The sequence below is a fragment of the Colletes latitarsis genome, chromosome 6 (assembly GCF_051014445.1).
Source record: "Colletes latitarsis isolate SP2378_abdomen chromosome 6, iyColLati1, whole genome shotgun sequence".
NCBI classification, from domain to species: Eukaryota; Metazoa; Arthropoda; class Insecta; order Hymenoptera; family Colletidae; genus Colletes; species Colletes latitarsis.
The window spans coordinates 12182316-12201089 of record NC_135139.1 but is presented as its reverse complement, the minus strand read 5'-3'; the positions used below and the strand labels follow the sequence as shown (position 1 = coordinate 12201089).

Sequence of the window (18774 nt, the reverse complement as noted above, 5' to 3'; positions counted from 1 at the left end):
TCCATTCTATTTGGTGAATATTGGGACTGACTTTTTCCTAAGAGTACTATGTGGATTTAATGAATGAATTGATAAATAAATTAGATAAATGAAGAGATTCTTAATATTAATAATTTCGTTCTACGAAAAGGGGTCACTAGTGAAAAATGTTTAAAGAATGCTAATGTAACTGATAATACTCGAAAACAGCCATTTTTATTATTTGTCAGAGAAGAAAACGTTTTATCACCTGTACATCTTAAGAAATCGGGAGAAAGTAGTTATTTAAGAGACATGTGACGGGAAAGTTGTAATAAACACACCTGAAGGTCGGAATACGACGGTGAATACAACTCGCCTAATTGAGTTTCATCCTCGAGTCTTTTATACAATATTTTCCAAACTAATTAGTCAGAAATTCTGTGGAAGGTCTAGCAAAGCGATAAATCATAAAATTGTTAGCACATCGGAGCAATAACTAGCATACCTTTCTCTAAAGATGTATAATTGCTTTAGGGCGTGGAAGCAATTATATCTTGATAACGAAGATTTAAATTTCAAAATATAAAAGACTCTTTTTATTTACATTGGCATAACGTATCCATGTAAAGTATACATATACATATACAGGGTGTTCGGCCACCCCTAGGAAAAATTTTAATGGGAGATTCTAGAGGTCAAAATAAGACGAAAATCAAGAATATCAATTTGTTGATTGAAGCTTCGTTAAAAAGTTATCCAAAAATTAAATTAAAAAATTTCAAATCGTTCTAAAAAAATTATTTTTGGTTGCAAGAGTCAATTACAATCATTTTTGGTTAATACATATACCCCCGAAATCCTATGTACTTCCGAGAAAAAAATTCTTCACCGAAAATATACTGTGTGACCGGAAATGTTTCTATAAATTTTTAACGACGCCTCAATCAACAAATTAGTATCCTTGATCTTCATCTTATTTTGGCCTCTAGAATCTCCCATTAAAATTTTTCCCAGGAGTGGCCGAACACCCTATATAGGCAACTGCATTATATTGTCCAGTATAAAAGAAAAACAAATTGATCAATGTTTTACTAACGGAAACAATTCCACAAAGCCACATGAAAAGGTAGTATTATGTCGAGGATTTGTTATACAAGAACCATATTTTACAGTGATTTGTGAAGACAAAGCTGACAGATATTAATTATGTAATTTCTAATTGTTATTTCGATCTTTATATTTAGTACATCTTTCCCATCGCGTAGCGATTAAATAACTATTGTCTTCCAATTTCCTATTATATACATATATTATATAAAAACTTTTCTTTTCCCAAGAGTACCAATGATCACCATTTTCGGGCACTGACCTTTCGGCTGATTTTACTATCTAGTGAATAAGTAAATAAACGAAGTGTGAAAGGTGACAGAAACCTTTTCGGGGACAATTTTGTGGTTCATCGGAATCCTTTCAGACGTTGGCGCGCGGTAAACGATCGATCCACTCTCGTAGCTGCGAACGATCCAATAAACGTATCTGTTCTCCGTGTCCAACGTTAAACCCATCACTTGTTTGCCGTTGAATATTTCATCCGAGTGATAGTACCTTCTGTCCTGTCCGTTCAAACGTGCAACTTCCACTGCGTGTCCCGTAGACCAATACAAATACGCCTCTAAAGAGTCGATCATTAGTTCTTTAACGATGGCTAGAATCGACATAGGCTCTTGATGAGATCCATTTAAATTTGCTCTTGTTATCTGAAAACAAGGATAACGGTAAAGACTTGGGTATTTCAGAACCGTTTATTAGAAAAGCTATTGTTGTATGTACAATTTGTTGTTTCGGATTGGCCCAATATAGCTTCTTTGATATCCAATCGACAGCGACGCTTCCAACGGAGTGAATGTTCATCTTCGTTTTCTGATGGGTGGTGATACTGTACCGATACAAAACAGAGTTATTTCCCACAATGTAAAGGATGTCCTTGTACCAGCTCACGTCGACGATATGATAGTCGGTCTCTGCTTCCTTTAGACTCGTTTTGTATATTAGTGTATCGATATTTTCCCCAGTTACGTCGCTGCTCAAGAGACCTTCATTTGCGGACCAGAGAATGGACGTGTGCGATCCGTCTCTGGAAGATTAATAACAATAAGCAATAGTACAATTCAAACAAAAAGAGTCGCGTCTAGGTATTTTGGTGTCCAAGGCAACAATGAAATACGACGCTATTCGCTCAAAAAATCTCGAATTTTTGGAGGCAATTTCCACTATTATCTTCTTCATCTGAAGTATAATATCGTTCTTAATTTATTCCGACGTATTTATGACATTTTTAAGAGCAGCAAACTTGATGATTTTTCTATACAAATTTCATTCTTGAATAAACAGGGTCTGTTTCGACGTCAATTTGATTCGTATTATACACAAATATCGTGGCCTAATATTTTTGAACATCGCTATGAACTTAATAAGGAGCAAAGCAAAAATTTACCGTAGTGTCCGACCCCTAAATTCAGTGGACCACGGTCCTCTGCCCGCACTGGTGTAAGCAGCTGCTTTAATCGAGTATTCCGATTTCTCTCGAAGATTGTGCACAGTGTGAGACGAGCCCGCGATATCCTTCTGATGAATAGTTTCCCCAGTAGACTCGTCTTTGATCTCAAGTTCGTAGGACCAATTCTGCCAGGCGCCTTTACCCTGCCCACCCAATAGATGAGGCGCCTGCCAAGAAACCTTTGCCCTCTCGACTCCCAAAACCGCTTGGACACCTGTGGGAGGATTCACCGGGACAGGAACAGGCTGGCTAGCGTCCATAAGTACATTGACACTCACGAACGAACCGTTCGATCTGAAATGGACACGTTTATTTTGTAGAAATCATTTTTTAGACGAAAACAGACGTGTATCGCGTCCCAACGATGGCTCACCTGTCAGGGTAAGCATTGTGAAAGTATCTGTTCTGTCCTGAATGGTACCCTTCTATCAGAACCTCCTCTCCGTTCGTCCAATAAAACAAACCGTTCGCCATTGCCAGGGAGACAACGTTTTTGAACTTTGGCTGCTGAGTGTTTGCGCGGAAGTTCAAGAGTTCGCGACCGTCTAGAGAAACTGACATGACCGTGTTCCGGGAGTGATGGGGAACCAATAAACGGAAGTTCGTGTGATCGACGGTGAACGTGCCCAAATTTGCATCCTCCAGGATTAAATACGGCTGAACCTGGAGCATCGAGACACAATTTGAACAAACCTAATCAAACATACGCGAGTGTTATCCTCTGTTCAACCCTCTATGAGTTAGTGTGATTGATTCGGAAAGAATATAGCTTGAATCAGTCACATTAGCTGATAAAGGGTTACCAGTCGTGTATGTTTACGTCGTCCACGGTTTGTTTGATCAGTATAAAGGTACCTTCGTGTAACGTACCTCGTGCTTTACTCCGTTGCTTATATCAGCCAGATCCAACCTGTACAAACCGCCTCTGGTGACCCAGAATAGATATCCATTGTAGGGGTCCACCTCGATGTGAGAAGGTCGCGTTAAAAAACCAGCCACGGCTACCGTCAAACCCCTTCCGTCTAAATTACACCTAGCTATCTGCCAAACAGTCGTCGCGTGTTTCACTTCGCCAAGAATGTACAAATGAAGATTGAGCCAGTCGACCGACAGACTCAGAGGCTTAAAGTTTGCTTGGCTGGGGCTGAGCAACACCGTCGGTGTCGTTCGTTTCGTGATGGACGTTTTGTACACATATCCCAAGGAATCAGAAATGAACAGCTGAGCGGAAGCTACGTGAATGGCGACCCCGCGAATCGTGCTCGTATTTTCGTAAATTACGCTAGGATCGTCCAACATATCGGCGTCCTGCTTCGTCACTACGTGTCTACCTCCAAGAATTACTATAGGTTGTTGGGTGTCTTTCGCTGAAAGCGAATTAGGAATTTTATTGAATATCAGTGGATTATTTCCCGTGAAAATTTATTTCTGTAGAAAAATTTGGAAAGGTACCAGCAGGTTCCGGAGTCGTCGTGATGTAGATGACCGCCGGAGGACCCTCGCCGACTCCGTTTCTCATGGTCACACTTATGGAATAATTCTTGTTCGGTTCGAGATTTTGAAACATGTAATGATCCGTGTTCTCCGATGCTGGTATATCCTGTCGATCGATTGTAAAACGTGTTAAGCGAAACGTTGACGCGTCCGTCCCTTTCGATCCCTTGTTAGAAAATCAGTATGCGAATAGGGGAAAAACGCCATGCCAGAAACGTATTTCGTGGAAGATCTGGTTCTTGCAAGTCGATAAGACAATGTTAATAGTGGTAGAAGAATAGCAAAATTAATAGAGATTTGCAATAGAATAATATAAAGAATTCAAAGCAGCGAGCATTTATTAAAACGTACAGAATTGGAAGATTGGTGTTAGTATTTGTTGGCAAGCGGGATCACTTTATCACGAATTTCAAAAATTAGGTAATTATGCGAAATGTTAGCGACGTTTTTTATTGTACAACAAATGCACACTTCGAAGGACAGCATTTTAATTCAACTCATTCAACGCAAATCATTGAGACTGTTTTCTTTATAATTGTTTCATGACTTCAATCTTCATACTCCAGGAATTAGACATGGTTAATGAAATTAAAAAAACCAAATATTACACAAAAGGAAGAAAAGAAAGCTGCGATCATGGCCAGTAGACATTAAAAAATTATTCCAATGAAGAAAAGTGTGCGTTTGTTTGGAGACCATGCATATATCCGTCATATTTAATCTATGGAAGATCATCCCTTCTGAGGAGGGTGGGCAATCTTGCAGAACCAGTTGGTGTTTCGCAGTGCAGTTTGGTACAAAAGTTAGATAGAACAGAGAATCGCGATCGTCTTTGCAAACATCGAGAAACGTGTTAAGCAGACGTCGCGTGCAGCAATTAACTTAGAGACAATAGAAATCGAGACATCGAGCGTGAGACGCGTAGCTGAGAACTATGCGTCTCGTTAATCAGAGTCAGAGAGAGAGAGAATTATCATCTTATACATATATTGAAGTTCTGGCGTGGCGTGTACCTTAAGCTGGGAGTGGTCAGCCCCTTGCAGACGCAGGACATAAGACAAAAGTGGCCCATTCGGAAAAGGGCCCGGTTCCCAAGATACAGAGACACGGCAGCTGTCTACCACCGCCGCTCTTACAATTACCGGTGCTGAGGTTGGTAAACCTGCTGCCAGCGTTCTTATCACGACGCTTGGGGCGGAGACGATCGGCTCGGGGTTGTGCTGCGACGACTTCAACAGCAACGCTACGCGAAACTGCAACGAAATCCCCGAAATGCAAATTGTAAACGCACTGATTCTTCTATAAATTCTACTCGTTTGGTACAAACGATCATCGAGCAAAACGAACGAACAAGAACATAAGGCTAGAGCTAGAGCATTCGTTCACGTTTGTTTGATGTGGACCGTAGATTTTGAACATGCTCGATATTTATTTACGTTCTTCGATGAAACAAAATCGAATTAACGAATTGATTATTTTAAGAATAAAACATCTGTTCGATGGGATCAATTTGCAAACGTGAAAGCAAGAAACATTTAATTGATTAAAAATATTGCCACATAGTTTCTTTTCGGAATTAAATGTTATTTTAGCACTATAAAAATTGACTCCACTCCGTTTCATGTCATCGCGGTCATCAAGGTCTAATATACAGAGCTCTTCCGTCATCTTGATTTTTGCATATCCAGAATCTAATTTTGTAGAAAATAGCCCCAATTTAGCGCGTTTGGAGATGTTGTCTTCCAAGTACTTACTCTGTATTTCGTGTATGGTTGTAAATTCTCCACCAGAATCTGATCGTCTTCGCCCCACGATTGGTTCCTGCAATACTGCCACGTTTCAGCCAGTTCCTCGTACCTCCATTGCACCAAATACGAAATACCACCGCCTCGTCTTTCTATGTCGATTCCCTTCCATTCTAGCTGCAGAGAAGTCGCGGTCAGGGAATCCGCCACCAGAGCTGGTGCCGGTGGATCACCTATTTCCGCTGATAATTCACATCGTGTCTTATTAATTTCATAAACATTACCACGAAGTTGCACAATTACATATTTGGTCGTGTCCTATACGGTGGATGATCGAATTATGATCACTCATTTGTAATTTGAGTAACAGTAGAAAATACAGGTAAAATGAAACGTCAAACAACAATAATGCATGACGTTTAATTTCAATTTTTTCTCGTATCGTTGCTTACACTAACATTTTTATACTTATTTCCTTATATTATACAATCTTTCATGTTATATATAATCTTTTTGCATCCGATAATAATTTTATCACCCGCTGCAATTACGTAAAACGACACGAGACGAACAAGTAAAGATCGCGTTGTCAGTTTCGTCCATAACCGCGTTATCCGTCAGAAAGTCTGTCAAAGACTTCAAGTGGAACGAAGATAAATAACTTTCGCGATGAACGCAGAACGAATTCGAGCTTTGAAGGAGTATCAGAAGATACTGGACGAGCTAAGGACCACGTTCATGGAAAGATGGAAGGTGCACAAGGTGGACAAAGTCACCCTCGACGATTTCGAACGGTTTCGTACGATCGGGACCGGCGCGTTTGGACGAGTGATACTCGTGAAATACAAACCGACCTCCCTCTACTTCGCCATGAAGATACTGGACAAGGCGAAAATCGTGAAGATGAAGCAAGTAGATCACACCTTCAACGAGAAACGGATACTCCAGTGCGTGAGGTTCCCGTTCGTCGTCTACATGGAGTACTGTTTCAATGACAACTCGTACGTCTACATGGTGCTGCCGTTCATAAACGGAGGCGAGATGTTCACGCACCTTAGACGAATGGGGAAGTTCGACGAGTCGCTGGCGCGATTCTACGCCGCCCAGGTAGCGTTGGCCCTGGAGTATCTGCACCATTGCAGCCTGGTCTACCGGGACCTGAAGCCCGAGAACATCCTGATCCAATACACCGGTTACATTCGAATGACGGACTTTGGGTTCTGCAAGATGATCGACGGGAGAACCTGGACGCTGTGTGGCACGCCAGAGTACCTAGCGCCGGAAGTGATTCTGTCGAAGGGCTACGGGAAGTCCGTCGATTGGTGGAGCTTCGGTGTACTGATCTACGAGATGAACGCCGGCTATCCACCGTTTTACTCGCGGGACCCGATGAAGATATATGAGAAAATCGTCGCTGGCAAGTACAAGTTCGCCCACCATTTTGGCGAGGAGCTCAGAGACATACTGAAGAACATTCTGCAGGTGGACCTAACCAGACGGTACGGTAACCTCAAGAACGGCACTCTGGACATCAAAGGGCACAGGTGGTTCGAATCTATCGACTGGAACAAGATTTACCACCAAAAGATCCAGCCCAGCTTTATACCGCATTGCTCGGCGCCCGAGGACACGAGCAACTTCGATCACTACGAAGAAATCCCGCTGAAGATCGCCAACATCGATCACTATCACAAAGAGTTCGCGAACTTTTAGTCGAGGTATCTGTAAGGAATGCAACGAGGACGCATATTTTAACGATCGACAGGGGGAAATTGCTAGGACGCTTACGGTATAGTGAAATATAATTTGAAACAGAATTTTTATAAGCATTACCTTTCAATTGTTGGAAGTAACGATTCAACGCGTCGTGACAGCCCAGAACACAGTACAATTCTTTGGGCGGCAGTAGTTCTTGCGTTCCATTCTGTAAACAACGTTAATGTTGAGTTGCTCGAACGTTATGTATAGTTAAATTATAGAGAAAATTAAGGAAAAGTATGCATGTTGAATATTAGGATAAGGGACGATAACAGTGAATTATACTTACGCAGACGGCTTGACAGCTCGTGTCGAGTGCTCGCTGCCACGCTTCGCAGCCTTTTGTGCACTGAAACAGATGCAAAACGTACGTGTGAGATTGCGTTACACAATGTTCGTCACACCGGAAGTATCTCTGGTTGTACATAAAGTATATCAAAATTAACCAACTTCGTAAATTTATCGATTAACGCCGATTAAAGATGTTTAAAATTGAAGATAGTGTCAAGTTTGTTCTTATCATACAAATCACAACTTTATTGCATACAATTTTAATGGAAACAGACAATTTTCTCCCGATTACAAACATTTACATTCCACTTTTACAAAAGTCTTGAGCTTTTTCTTAGGAAAGATAAAATCTATTTTAACGTTATCATCGTTTTTGAAATATTTATTGGATTAAAAGACTCCACATGAGAAAATGGAGATCTCCCCAATTGGTAATGCGTCTGAGAATCAACGTGGATGGCTGGCGCGCGTCGCCATTATTTTGGCATTGAAGAGTAACTGGAACGTCTGCAAGGCGAAACTGTATTGGAAAGATGAACGAGAAACATGTGGCACGTGCCTTCAAGTAACGCCTACGTTCATAAGACGGCTGGTCGGTTCGTGCTGAGCATGGATTTGCGAACCGAAGTTTAACGCATTAACTTTCTGCACAAGAGGATGTGGGCATTTGTCGGCGACAACAAGTCAGTCGAAGAGAGGACGAAGAGAAGACGATCGGACACGTGTGTTCGTTTCCAATAAATCGCAATCTATTCGCGGTTTACCAACTCTTTTCCGCGTTAACGTGCATCGCAGATACTGCTCCTCGAGTCTAAATTCTTTTTCCGTTTACAGATAAACGGCGCCACGAGATCAACGGATGTTATCTTCAAGAAAATTACGTTATTACATACTTCGATTTGGTTATTAACCCGTTTAGTAGCCATTTTATTTGCTAATAAATCGAGTCGCTGATATCGAGCGCTCTGCAAGCTATTTGTTTACAGTGATATATGATAATGCTCTGCTAAAATCAATTTTTCTTGACTAAAACTGTTTCTACTCCAAATAAAGGTTGAAACAGTTACGAAAGACCATTGTTTTGAACCCATAAACTTTACGACTTTCTTCTTTGATTCGAGATGCAGAGAGTTTGTAGAAGTTGCGATGTCATTTAAAAAGTAGCGCTTACGAAGACTTCCTGAACGGTCCTTGATGGGAAAGGTCGTTCAAAAAAGCGCCTGGCATCGTCTATCGTCTCTGAATAAACAAGAAATCCGGTAGCCAAACGCGAACGGGAGAAAACAGTAATAGTCTTGTCGTTGCTTAAGAGCGCCTTGGAAGAAAAACATGCCCGTTCGCAACGCGAAACGTAAATATACAAAAGTGATTTGGCGTGCTCGGCTGGCTCAAGGACTTCAGGAAGAGCATAGTTTGTAATAGACCACGACTGGGACGTTTCGTCGTCAGCTGCAACTCTCTCTTTTCGAGTACATTTCCTGGCATTCCGTTTCAGCCGTATGTTTCATTCTAATTTCCTGTCCAATGGTCGATAATTTACGTTTAATCGTCTTCAAATGGTAAAGGCGAGGCCTTCGTCATTATTTTGCGCGTAGCTAAATCTCTATTTCAGCGTTAGAATCTCGAGATATGAGAGAGCCATTTATCAATTGTGGAGATGATCGACACTCTGGTGCGTTCGAGAGGCGCCGCACATGAATGACACTCTTCCCGACATTTTATAATAATAATCGCGCCACGGAAAACTTAATTCAACCGGGATTAATGGCGCACCTGCGTCAACTGCTTCAATTTACGCTTCCAACCCGTGCTTATAGAGACGCAATGCTTCTAAATTGTTTCCATCGCTTTAAAGCAATAAAGAGGCCGAAATGCTCGGAACAAATACAGTAGAACCTTCGTTAATCGTTATGTAAGTAAATAGAAAACAGTTGTGCAATAATTAAATAGAAAATAATGATAATGCTTCCATGCTTTTTCTAAATTCTTTGTTGGCCTCCTACGATGCACCACTGTCTACAAAGATTTTAACAAAAGAATACTTGGAATAAACAAAAAATTTTCCTCAAAATTTTACAAATTAAATTCGTTATAAGAATGTAACAAAATTAAAAGAGTGACAAACACGATTTCTCAAGAAATTATGTATTTCTTACGATGCGTATTAATGCTTGTACCGATTAGTTAAAACATCGTAAGTAATTCGTGGGCATATTTCTTACGAAACAAATTTAAATTAAAAAGAATATAGTCGAGAATGTTTAGCAAGAAACTGCTGAATCGAGTAACGACCCAAATATTATTGAATTTATCCGCCTAGGCGTCCGATAACCTAAACGTAAAATATGGGAAACATCTAGCGAAACATCGTAAGCCTTGCGTTACATTTGTTTCGCGCCATTCTACAATATTCGTAACGCGTGAACGTATTACGCGTACGGTGGTATTCGAGGGTATCACATAGGTCAGCTCGACTGAAAAGTCTCGAAGGAAAGGGACCTCCGACGCTAGATAAACGTTATTAATAAACATTTGGTGGCAGTTCGGTTTTATGACGGCACTTCAAAAGCGTTCTAAACGCGCACAACGCGACAATTATTAACGTTTACGGCGCAGTATCGAAAAACAGAGAAACGACGTATCGAACGCGGAACGAGAAACCGCGAATGCTCGATCCGTAAAAAGCAGGCGTTTGTTTGGACGCAGCAGCGTTAAAAATACGACGCTCGTTTCTCTACCTTATCAATCTTAAAGAAGGGAAATAAAAAATGAAAGGAATTTAACGCGCGCGAGAAGCGTCGAAGGAGCACTTATCAACCGTTAAAACGACTTCTCTAACGACCGAGTCGACGATAATTTTTAACGTCTCAATTAATTATTTTCCACGTGATTATTAATTCACCCGTATCAGGCTGAATCTTCTCTTTCAATTAACTCGTACAAAACGCAGCGTTCGTGAAACGATTCGCCCGACAATTGACAGAATTCGTGGCGGCTCATTAAATGGCGGATCTGTTGTTCTTTTTTACGATCGAGCATCGTAATAGGGGTTGACAAAACTATCAGACGGTGGAAAATGGCCGACGTATGGCTCGACGCTGCGCCCGCTAATTTCTCACTTCCTCATTAAAACCTCAACACACATTACGCCCCAGTCAGGCCCTCGCTCTACTCGGCTCCCCGTAGATCGTAGATCTTCATCCTACCACGGATGAGGATCTATCCGTTCTCTCCTCGTTTCGCTTTAACCCCGTTCACTGATTGCAGTTGCTCCGCCCGAAGAGCACGAGACATGAATGATGAGACGTCTCGAAAGGACAACGTCGGCTGCACACGCTCATATATTCATTAATTTTCCGGGTTTTGGGCCTCGTATCATAAATTCTGCCCGTTTATCGGTCAGTCAAATGAAGGATCTTAAAAAGTTTAGAGGAAGATCTAACAATTAAATAGTCGAGACGAGCACCGTTATTGGAAGTGGTCGAAAATATTTTGGTGATCGTTCAACGTTTGTCAAATCGACTGATAAATTTCTGATTGATCAATGGGGAGGGAGAATACATTCTTCTATGTTTTTTACAAATTTTTGACGACGTCCATCTTCATTAACTCTTTCGAACCTGGAATTTAAAGTCGACATCCGGTTGAGGTTCGCTAATTGATTTTTTTTTAAGCAGCTCCAGCAAGTTCTGAATGTAAAATATCATCATAATAGTATACCCATAACACACACGTGCAAATATACTATGTCGTTCAAATAATATGTTACGAACCGACTTCGTGTTTGTTTAATTAAATTGTCCAAGAGACCTAATCTATTCATATAAAAGAAATTATTTTTATACTCTCTTAGGAGGAAAAAGGGTGCCCCCTAGAATTTTCTTTAATGGAAGGCAGTATTATTCTTTTGTTGTTTGAATAATTTTATCAAACACAATAACATTTACTCGAATCACTTTTTTTTTAATTGTACATAGTTACGAAGTTAAGACGAAGAATTCAAATCTTGAAAATCACAATATTATTGACTTAAGAATATCACGAACAGATATGTTAGATTCGAAAGAATCAGCGTGGCTCATTTTGACCAACTTTTTAGTTGTCATCCCCTCTTTGGAACCCTTTTAAGTTCGCCTTTGGGTGAACGTACAGGAATAGGGTGGTCTTTGAATTTTCGTTTGCAAGAACGATTCTGGTAGCTAATGTCGAGTAGCAGCATTTGTCATGGATATCTTCGCTGTCGGTGGTCCGCCACTTTACAAGCATACTCGAATGTCTGGAGTCAGTCTGCAAACGACTTGCTTTCGTCAGAATCTCGTCCATAGTTTACACGTACACTTAAGATTTTGAAGTTCCACGTTCCTGTCGGGAGACAGTAATTCGTCTCTCGAATACGAAGTAGCGTCGCTATGTTATACTATTTATTCGATGTCTGTGCAGGCACGTAATATTTCGTGCAAAGGAAATTCCAGAAATATCGGTTCGCCGCTATCGAGCCGTGAAATTACCGGAAGAGGCATCAAAGCTGAACTGCCTTTGCAACGAATGTACACAAAATACTACTGGCTATAATAAAAATTAATACACGGATGTACACGATACGAAGAATGAATATTTTCGTACGTTATATGTGACGTGTCGTTTCCAGACAGAGATACAATTTTATTCGAATAATAGATGACGAATAGTTTCTTCTATCGAACGGTTAAATTCGTATTTGGTCGTTGTGGTACATGTGACTTTTATTTTTACAGTTGTATCTAGATAAAAGTTTGACCCATATCTATTTCCATTAAATTGACTCGAATAATAATTTGATCATGATGTACCTTTATTTCCTCTGGATTTATAAATGTGCATTCTTCAGCACGCGATTTTCATTATATGATAACCGTGTAAAGTGTAAAATGAGCCCATTATCGCGTTAATATTTGCCTCTGTGTGGCTGTTATAGACGAGTGGATAAGCTCTGGAATTTAACAACAAACCCCCACCAAAACCGTTGGATTTGCAGAGGAAGGCAATTAGGGTTGCGTTTAGCAAAAAGTAGAGCATCTTCCTCTTAAATTGTGCCGTTCGTCGACTAACCGTTACTCGCGCGCATTGCTGGAACGTACGAACCGTGAAACGAGGCGAGGGAGGAAATCGTTTTAAGCGCAATTCACGCACCGAGCCGTGGTATTCGAGGCTTTTCAACCAGCACGCAACAACCTCGTATCACGGGAACTGTATAAAACACATAACGCCTGCCTCTAGCGAACGCAAAACTGATATCCGCGGCACGAAAATGGGCGGCGGTTCGATGATCGTGTTCCTTTCTTTTTCAAAGACACGCGATAATTAAGTGTATCGGAGGGTCCTTTGTCCTTTTCGTGGCACTAATTAGGGAGGCTCGTTTCCTACCCTGGAGACACGCGTTGCTGAATATCCTTCCGGTCGCGGTGGGGGTCCTTTCTCCGTTTCGTCAACACTTTCCTTTCTATGTTTCGAAAGAATCTGTTCGATTCACAGAGATTGCAATTACAGTCAAAGACTAAAAATTAACAATTATCCTATAAGCGTAAAAGAAATCATTAATAAAATGTTTTTTGTTACTTAAGTCGAGGATATTGATCGTTAAATCTGAAGCAAAGTACAATGGTAGAAAATGGTCAATTTTGGATCTGTAATAACCTTTCGAGAAATTAGTTAGTAAATTTTTTTACTGTTCTTGTGTATAGGTAGAGGAGTATTACTTTGTGTGATAATCAAAATATTTTTTTATACTGTAATTTATTGTTGAAATAGCTTAACAACTTTCAACTAAAGCGAGAAGTTTCTACAGTACCTATATAAAATAACGAGAATATGCTTGTTTATGGTAAAGTTATGGTCTGAACATTTAAGTTAATCAAAAGGGTAATTGTGAATTAGAAACTTATTTCCATGCTTATTGCAATACATTTAAAAAATGTTTATGCTTAAAGTATTCTGAATAAATGGTGAACCCGTATAATAACATTACAGTTAACATAATTGGAATCGTTATGCTCGATCCATTTATACGTCATTTATCTTCGATGTTGTAGTTCAAAGCCGGTTCATCGAACGATTTTAAGTCACAACATAGATGTTATAACTTTGACATAAAACACCGTTTACATGATGTCTAAAGTCAGTAGTTATAACATCAATGTTATATCATCGACGTAATTCATAGCGTGAAAACGTAATCATTATGCCCACGATTCAAGTGTCCCAGTTTAGTTTCGCAAGTATTAGACGGAAACACATCGTTAAAAGTACAAGTTACCCTATAAATACTGAAAGAAAAGAAACGATGCAGCTATTCAAAAAAGTATTTACATTATTGAATATTTAAAAAGAGGCAAAAGACTCTGATTTAGTTACGAAATATGTATATAATTTTTACAGAAATATTATGACCGTAATTTTTTGATTCCAAAGATTCAATTTTGTTAAACCGTAAATCTATGCCTTCTCGTACATATTAATACAAACTAAACGCTTCAATTTAATATAAAAGATTAACAAATGTCTAAGTTATTCTGCAGCATTTCTTTGAATCACGATAAAATATACTTATAGCGTAAACAAAGTATTTCTCAATATTTACTATCTTATACGTTTAATATTGACAGTTTCGAAGACAATAACAAATAATGGTAAATAAACCAGTGTTGATTTTACCAAATTACCGGTAATTTGAAACGTCGGTTAATTCGCAATCTCTGGTTCGTAACTGTGCTAACCCACTAAAATGTGCCAATGATCGTTCGCGATTCCTGCAAGGTCTGATCAATTTGTTCCTTCGCGCAGATGCGTGGCGTGTTTTATCGTTCTGAAGTGTCAATTTCTAACGATTAGCACAGAGCACTTGGGTCAGTGTTGAAAGTATTGTTCAAGCTTCGCCTATCATTCTCAGTTTCGCGACGATAAACTGACCTTTACACAGGTAAGTCAAAGTTAATAAACCAACAGGTTAAGTATTAAATATGAGTTAATTTATAGCCGTGATACCACAAAGCAAATAATGGATAATTGGTAGAAGTTACTAAAGACCCGAAAATTTGTAATTTCTGGTATTTATTCCAGCAGACACCGGGTCCATTTGGACCCATGCAAACTACTTCTTTCAAAGAGCGTAAAGTTTTGGTTCTAAATAAATATTAATACTAAGCGAATTTGTCAAATTCGGAATACGAAGTAACGAAATTCAGTCTCAAGGTACCAGGAACCAAGAATGAAGGAAACGCTGAAAGTTGATGGAGAAAACGCGCGAGGACGATGACAGCGATCGTCGCGAAAATGACGGCGCGCTAGCGAGGACGATTTCCCCGGTTTTTCGTACGGACTTCCGGAACGGGGCTGCCTGAGAGACGAAGAGGGCCATAGAAGCGGAAAGAGACGCGCAAACGGAGAGAGCGAATCCGGAGTCGCACGGCAATTTGGCGACATCCGCCATAGGCCGCACTTGTACGCGATCCAATTTAAAGTCACGAAGCCGTACGAGCCCGGCCATTCTTTCATTCGTACGCGTAATACGTATACACGTTCATTCATTCATTGGGTACCTACGCTTTGGCAAAGAGAGAGAGAGTGAATGAGAAAGGGAGACGGAGGAAGACCTGACTTTGTTTTTATTTGCCGTTTACCGTCTCTCTGGCTGACGAGCCAGCGAACAGGGCCCCCGGGGACACCAGCGGAAGTACTTTCATTGTGCCAGGGGACCGGCATCCCTTTATTTTCGTCTCCGACGTTCGCGTACGTTAATAAACGATCGACGATGCTCCCCGTCGAACTTGCTTTAAATTCGCGTTGCAACGAGAGAATTATCCTCGTCCTGAGCCGCATCGGTCTCTATAAGTCGATTCGTTGATGAAGGTTTCACGACGTATCCGGACGAACTTGCTCTACCGCGGAGGGGGGTCCTCTACTCTGGAGCACCCACCAACGGTACTCCTTTATGAATTGTTTACTTCAACTCATTCAGTGCGAAATCGAAAGTGTAAATATTCTGCAAGACTAAAATTTTATAACTTAACATTTGCTTGAGTAGTTTTGTAACCTTGCTGAGACTCATAAATCTTATCCAAATTTATTTTTATATGGTGAAATTAAACAGGTATACAATGATCGTTTATTGTTTGTTGTAGCTTAAGAAATAAATAATATAATTAAGGAGCAAGCGGTATCAAAACTCGTATCACTTTATCGAGGCATTTGTATTATCGGTGCTAAAAATATTTGGGAACAGAGATTAAGTATGAAATAAATAATATTATATTATCTTGTGAAAGTCACAAATATCGTGAAATACAACCTGTTTTCTTGATATTGAAAAAAAACTGTACCAAGCGTCCGATAAGTAGGAGATGTGACCCTACATGAAAGGACATTTTGCAAAAGAAGATGTTTAATATATAGAAATGTGAATAATCGAAACACCTTTTGTTAATATATTAACAGTAAAATTGAATTTTCGCCTTCCAAAAAGTATGGAAACCACAGATCTTAACAATAAGCTTTTGTTCTAATCCCACGGAAGACAATTTAATGCTGGCAATCATAACTTTCACAATACTATACGTTTTTGTTCATTTTACGTCACACTTATCACATTGCAATTTATCATCATCGTGTCTTGTGTTTTGTTTCTATAATTAACCCTACACATTCCTGATTAGATGCCATAATGTGTGACCCTTGCCAGATTCGCTTTAAATTGCTGGGTTTCAATTAATTTTGATTATAATAAAACAATATTTACTCTGAGTCACCAGTTTTATCCAACATCAAATTCATTTTACATATTATTTCACGCAGCCAATTTTAATAATTTGAATCTCGTTGGTCTTCGAAACAAATCCCCAACCTCTTTAGAAATACTAGCAAATATATATAATATAATATTTACTCATCTATTAATACTCATATTAATGAGTATATATTAAAATATTTTGTTTCCAAAAAATTATTCTAATAGTGTTTGTTAGACTAAAACAATTTGTTTGGAGAACTTGCTTTAAATCCGCGTTGCAAGTCTTTTAGTGGAATAGATTTACAGCTCCGGTAGAGTTTTTAATATGCTCACCTGGTCGACCTTGCATCTCACGCCACATCCCTCCTCGGAGCTCGAGTCGTCCGTCCGATTCTGAAACAGATTTAACACAAATTATCATTATTAGGATTTACAGTTATCATTAAAAGATTAACCTTTACAAATCCAGGTAGTCAAGCCCCTACAAACCTTTGTAATTAGCATTGAATTTTACGATCTAGGTTCAGAAACTATGAAACAGCAACGAGACAGCATTTGATTTATTATAGGAACATTAGCGCTTCGTAAATTTCTTCCACTTACCGTTTGTCATAAAACAAAATTATTAACGAGTCTTATAAAATCTATGAACAGTTACTATAAAATATTAATCGTGAAGTATGTATGCAACATGTTCAAACCTATAAGTATATTTAAACTTGAAGGACGGAAAATATCTAATTCTTCTTTCAGATACGTTCGAACTGATTTTATAATGAATTATACATTTAATATTTTATACAATAAGTTCAGATTAGATGTGATTCTCTCGTTAGTTAATATATTAACACATTATCGTCAACAGCTGTCTGAAAGGCGGTTAGAGCAGTTAGGTTCATTTATCAATTGCAGTCCCTTAGACAGTTGAGATAAAAACTGTATTAATTAAATTAACTTAATAAGACTTTGTTTAATTTGGTCTTTATTAGAAAAAATAGAGAAAATATTTGTTTGGCTTTTTCATAGAAAATTTAATTTTCTCCGAGAATTATTTAAAACATTTTTTCAAATTTTAATAAGCAACGAATACATATCAGAAAAATTGAAAAACTACAATTATCCATGGGCCGATTTTGCTCTTTTTTAAATTACAATACTTTCCTATCCTAATAGATCAGAAATCAAAAAGTTGAGATATACTTGAAACTTCTTTATTATAAGATTCTAAGTATCAATATTAACGATAATAAAATGATTTTGCAGGAAACACAGAAGGAAAGAAATAAGCACTCTCGAAATGCTGGGGGACAAATTTGTTCATTTCCTTAAATTTCATAAATAGTAATCAATAATTAAAAATTTGTACAGCTCCATGGAAACGACTATTCTCAACAAAATGTGTATAATATTTTCTCATCGATGGTAGTTGACGATAGAACCTACGAAAGCGACAGTTTCCACGCGCGTTGATTTAATTTCACGTAGGGACAGGTGACGCCGAGTTCTTGAATAAACATGAGACAATTAAATATGCATAGGAACTAACTCCCGAAATTCCCATGCAAGTACGTGTGGTTTCACACCCTAGTTATCGGCAACCGAACTGTTCGCAACCCTCGATCCAACCGACTCCTCGCGTTCCCTCCCTCTGCTTCGAACAATTTGCTTACGTTTCCATTAAAAACCGGACGTGCACCTGTGTACCGGAAGCGCCGTAACGTACAGGTGCAAACGGCGCAACGACAACGTTATTCGAAATGATATCAGGAACCTGCCACGATTATTTGGCGATTCATTCGCGACAGGCTAGGTACACCGGGGGTGTCAATTGAACCGGATGAAACAATTTACTATCTTTTAAAGCTGGCAAGCGATTCAATTTATTTTCTGCGGCCCCTGCACGTTACGTGACCGTGCCGTTGCCGCCATTCAAGCAACATTTTTTTTCAACCTGTTTGCAAACGCGAAGCCTAGAAGCAGTCAACAAAATTAACAAAATTAATTTCACAAGTCCAATGCAGGCATCGATTAGCTTTAAGAATGGCCAGATAATAAAAATGTTGGGTTTTGGGGGCCAAAAATTGATATTAAACAAATGGCCTACAATCGATAAACATCATGCATTCTCTAATTTGAGACTATTCTTCGTATCTGAAAGACTAGAGTCAGTATTTCATTGTAACTTTCATTTTCATAATTTGGGGTCA

General features: G+C 39.3%; 2 protein-coding genes across 4 annotated transcripts in view; one reads left to right on the top strand and one right to left on the bottom strand.

The window, feature by feature from the left end:
* The window catches only part of Sev (receptor protein-tyrosine kinase sevenless), a 38317-nt gene that overhangs the window by 7589 nt on the left and 11954 nt on the right, over positions 1-18774 (bottom strand). For 2 of the 3 annotated variants that reach the window (XM_076766087.1, XM_076766088.1), the window contains exons 2-12: positions 16901-16960; positions 7805-7864; positions 7591-7681; positions 5767-5999; positions 5026-5265; positions 3971-4118; positions 3389-3885; positions 2892-3181; positions 2456-2812; positions 1792-2095; positions 1395-1718 (exon numbers count right to left, since the gene is read on the bottom strand). In XM_076766087.1, coding sequence (XP_076622202.1) covers positions 1395-1718; positions 1792-2095; positions 2456-2812; positions 2892-3181; positions 3389-3885; positions 3971-4118; positions 5026-5265; positions 5767-5999; positions 7591-7681; positions 7805-7864; positions 16901-16960 — 2604 coding nt within the window. The remainder of the gene's footprint in view (positions 1-1394; positions 1719-1791; positions 2096-2455; positions 2813-2891; positions 3182-3388; positions 3886-3970; positions 4119-5025; positions 5266-5766; positions 6000-7590; positions 7682-7804; positions 7865-16900; positions 16961-18774) is intronic. The other variant, XM_076766089.1, reaches the window with a different exon arrangement.
* LOC143342776 (cAMP-dependent protein kinase catalytic subunit 1) lies at positions 6427-7647 on the top strand. Its single transcript, XM_076766997.1, has one exon. It carries the CDS (start codon positions 6427-6429, stop codon positions 7468-7470), a length of 1044 nt encoding a protein of 347 aa, XP_076623112.1. The 3' UTR covers positions 7471-7647.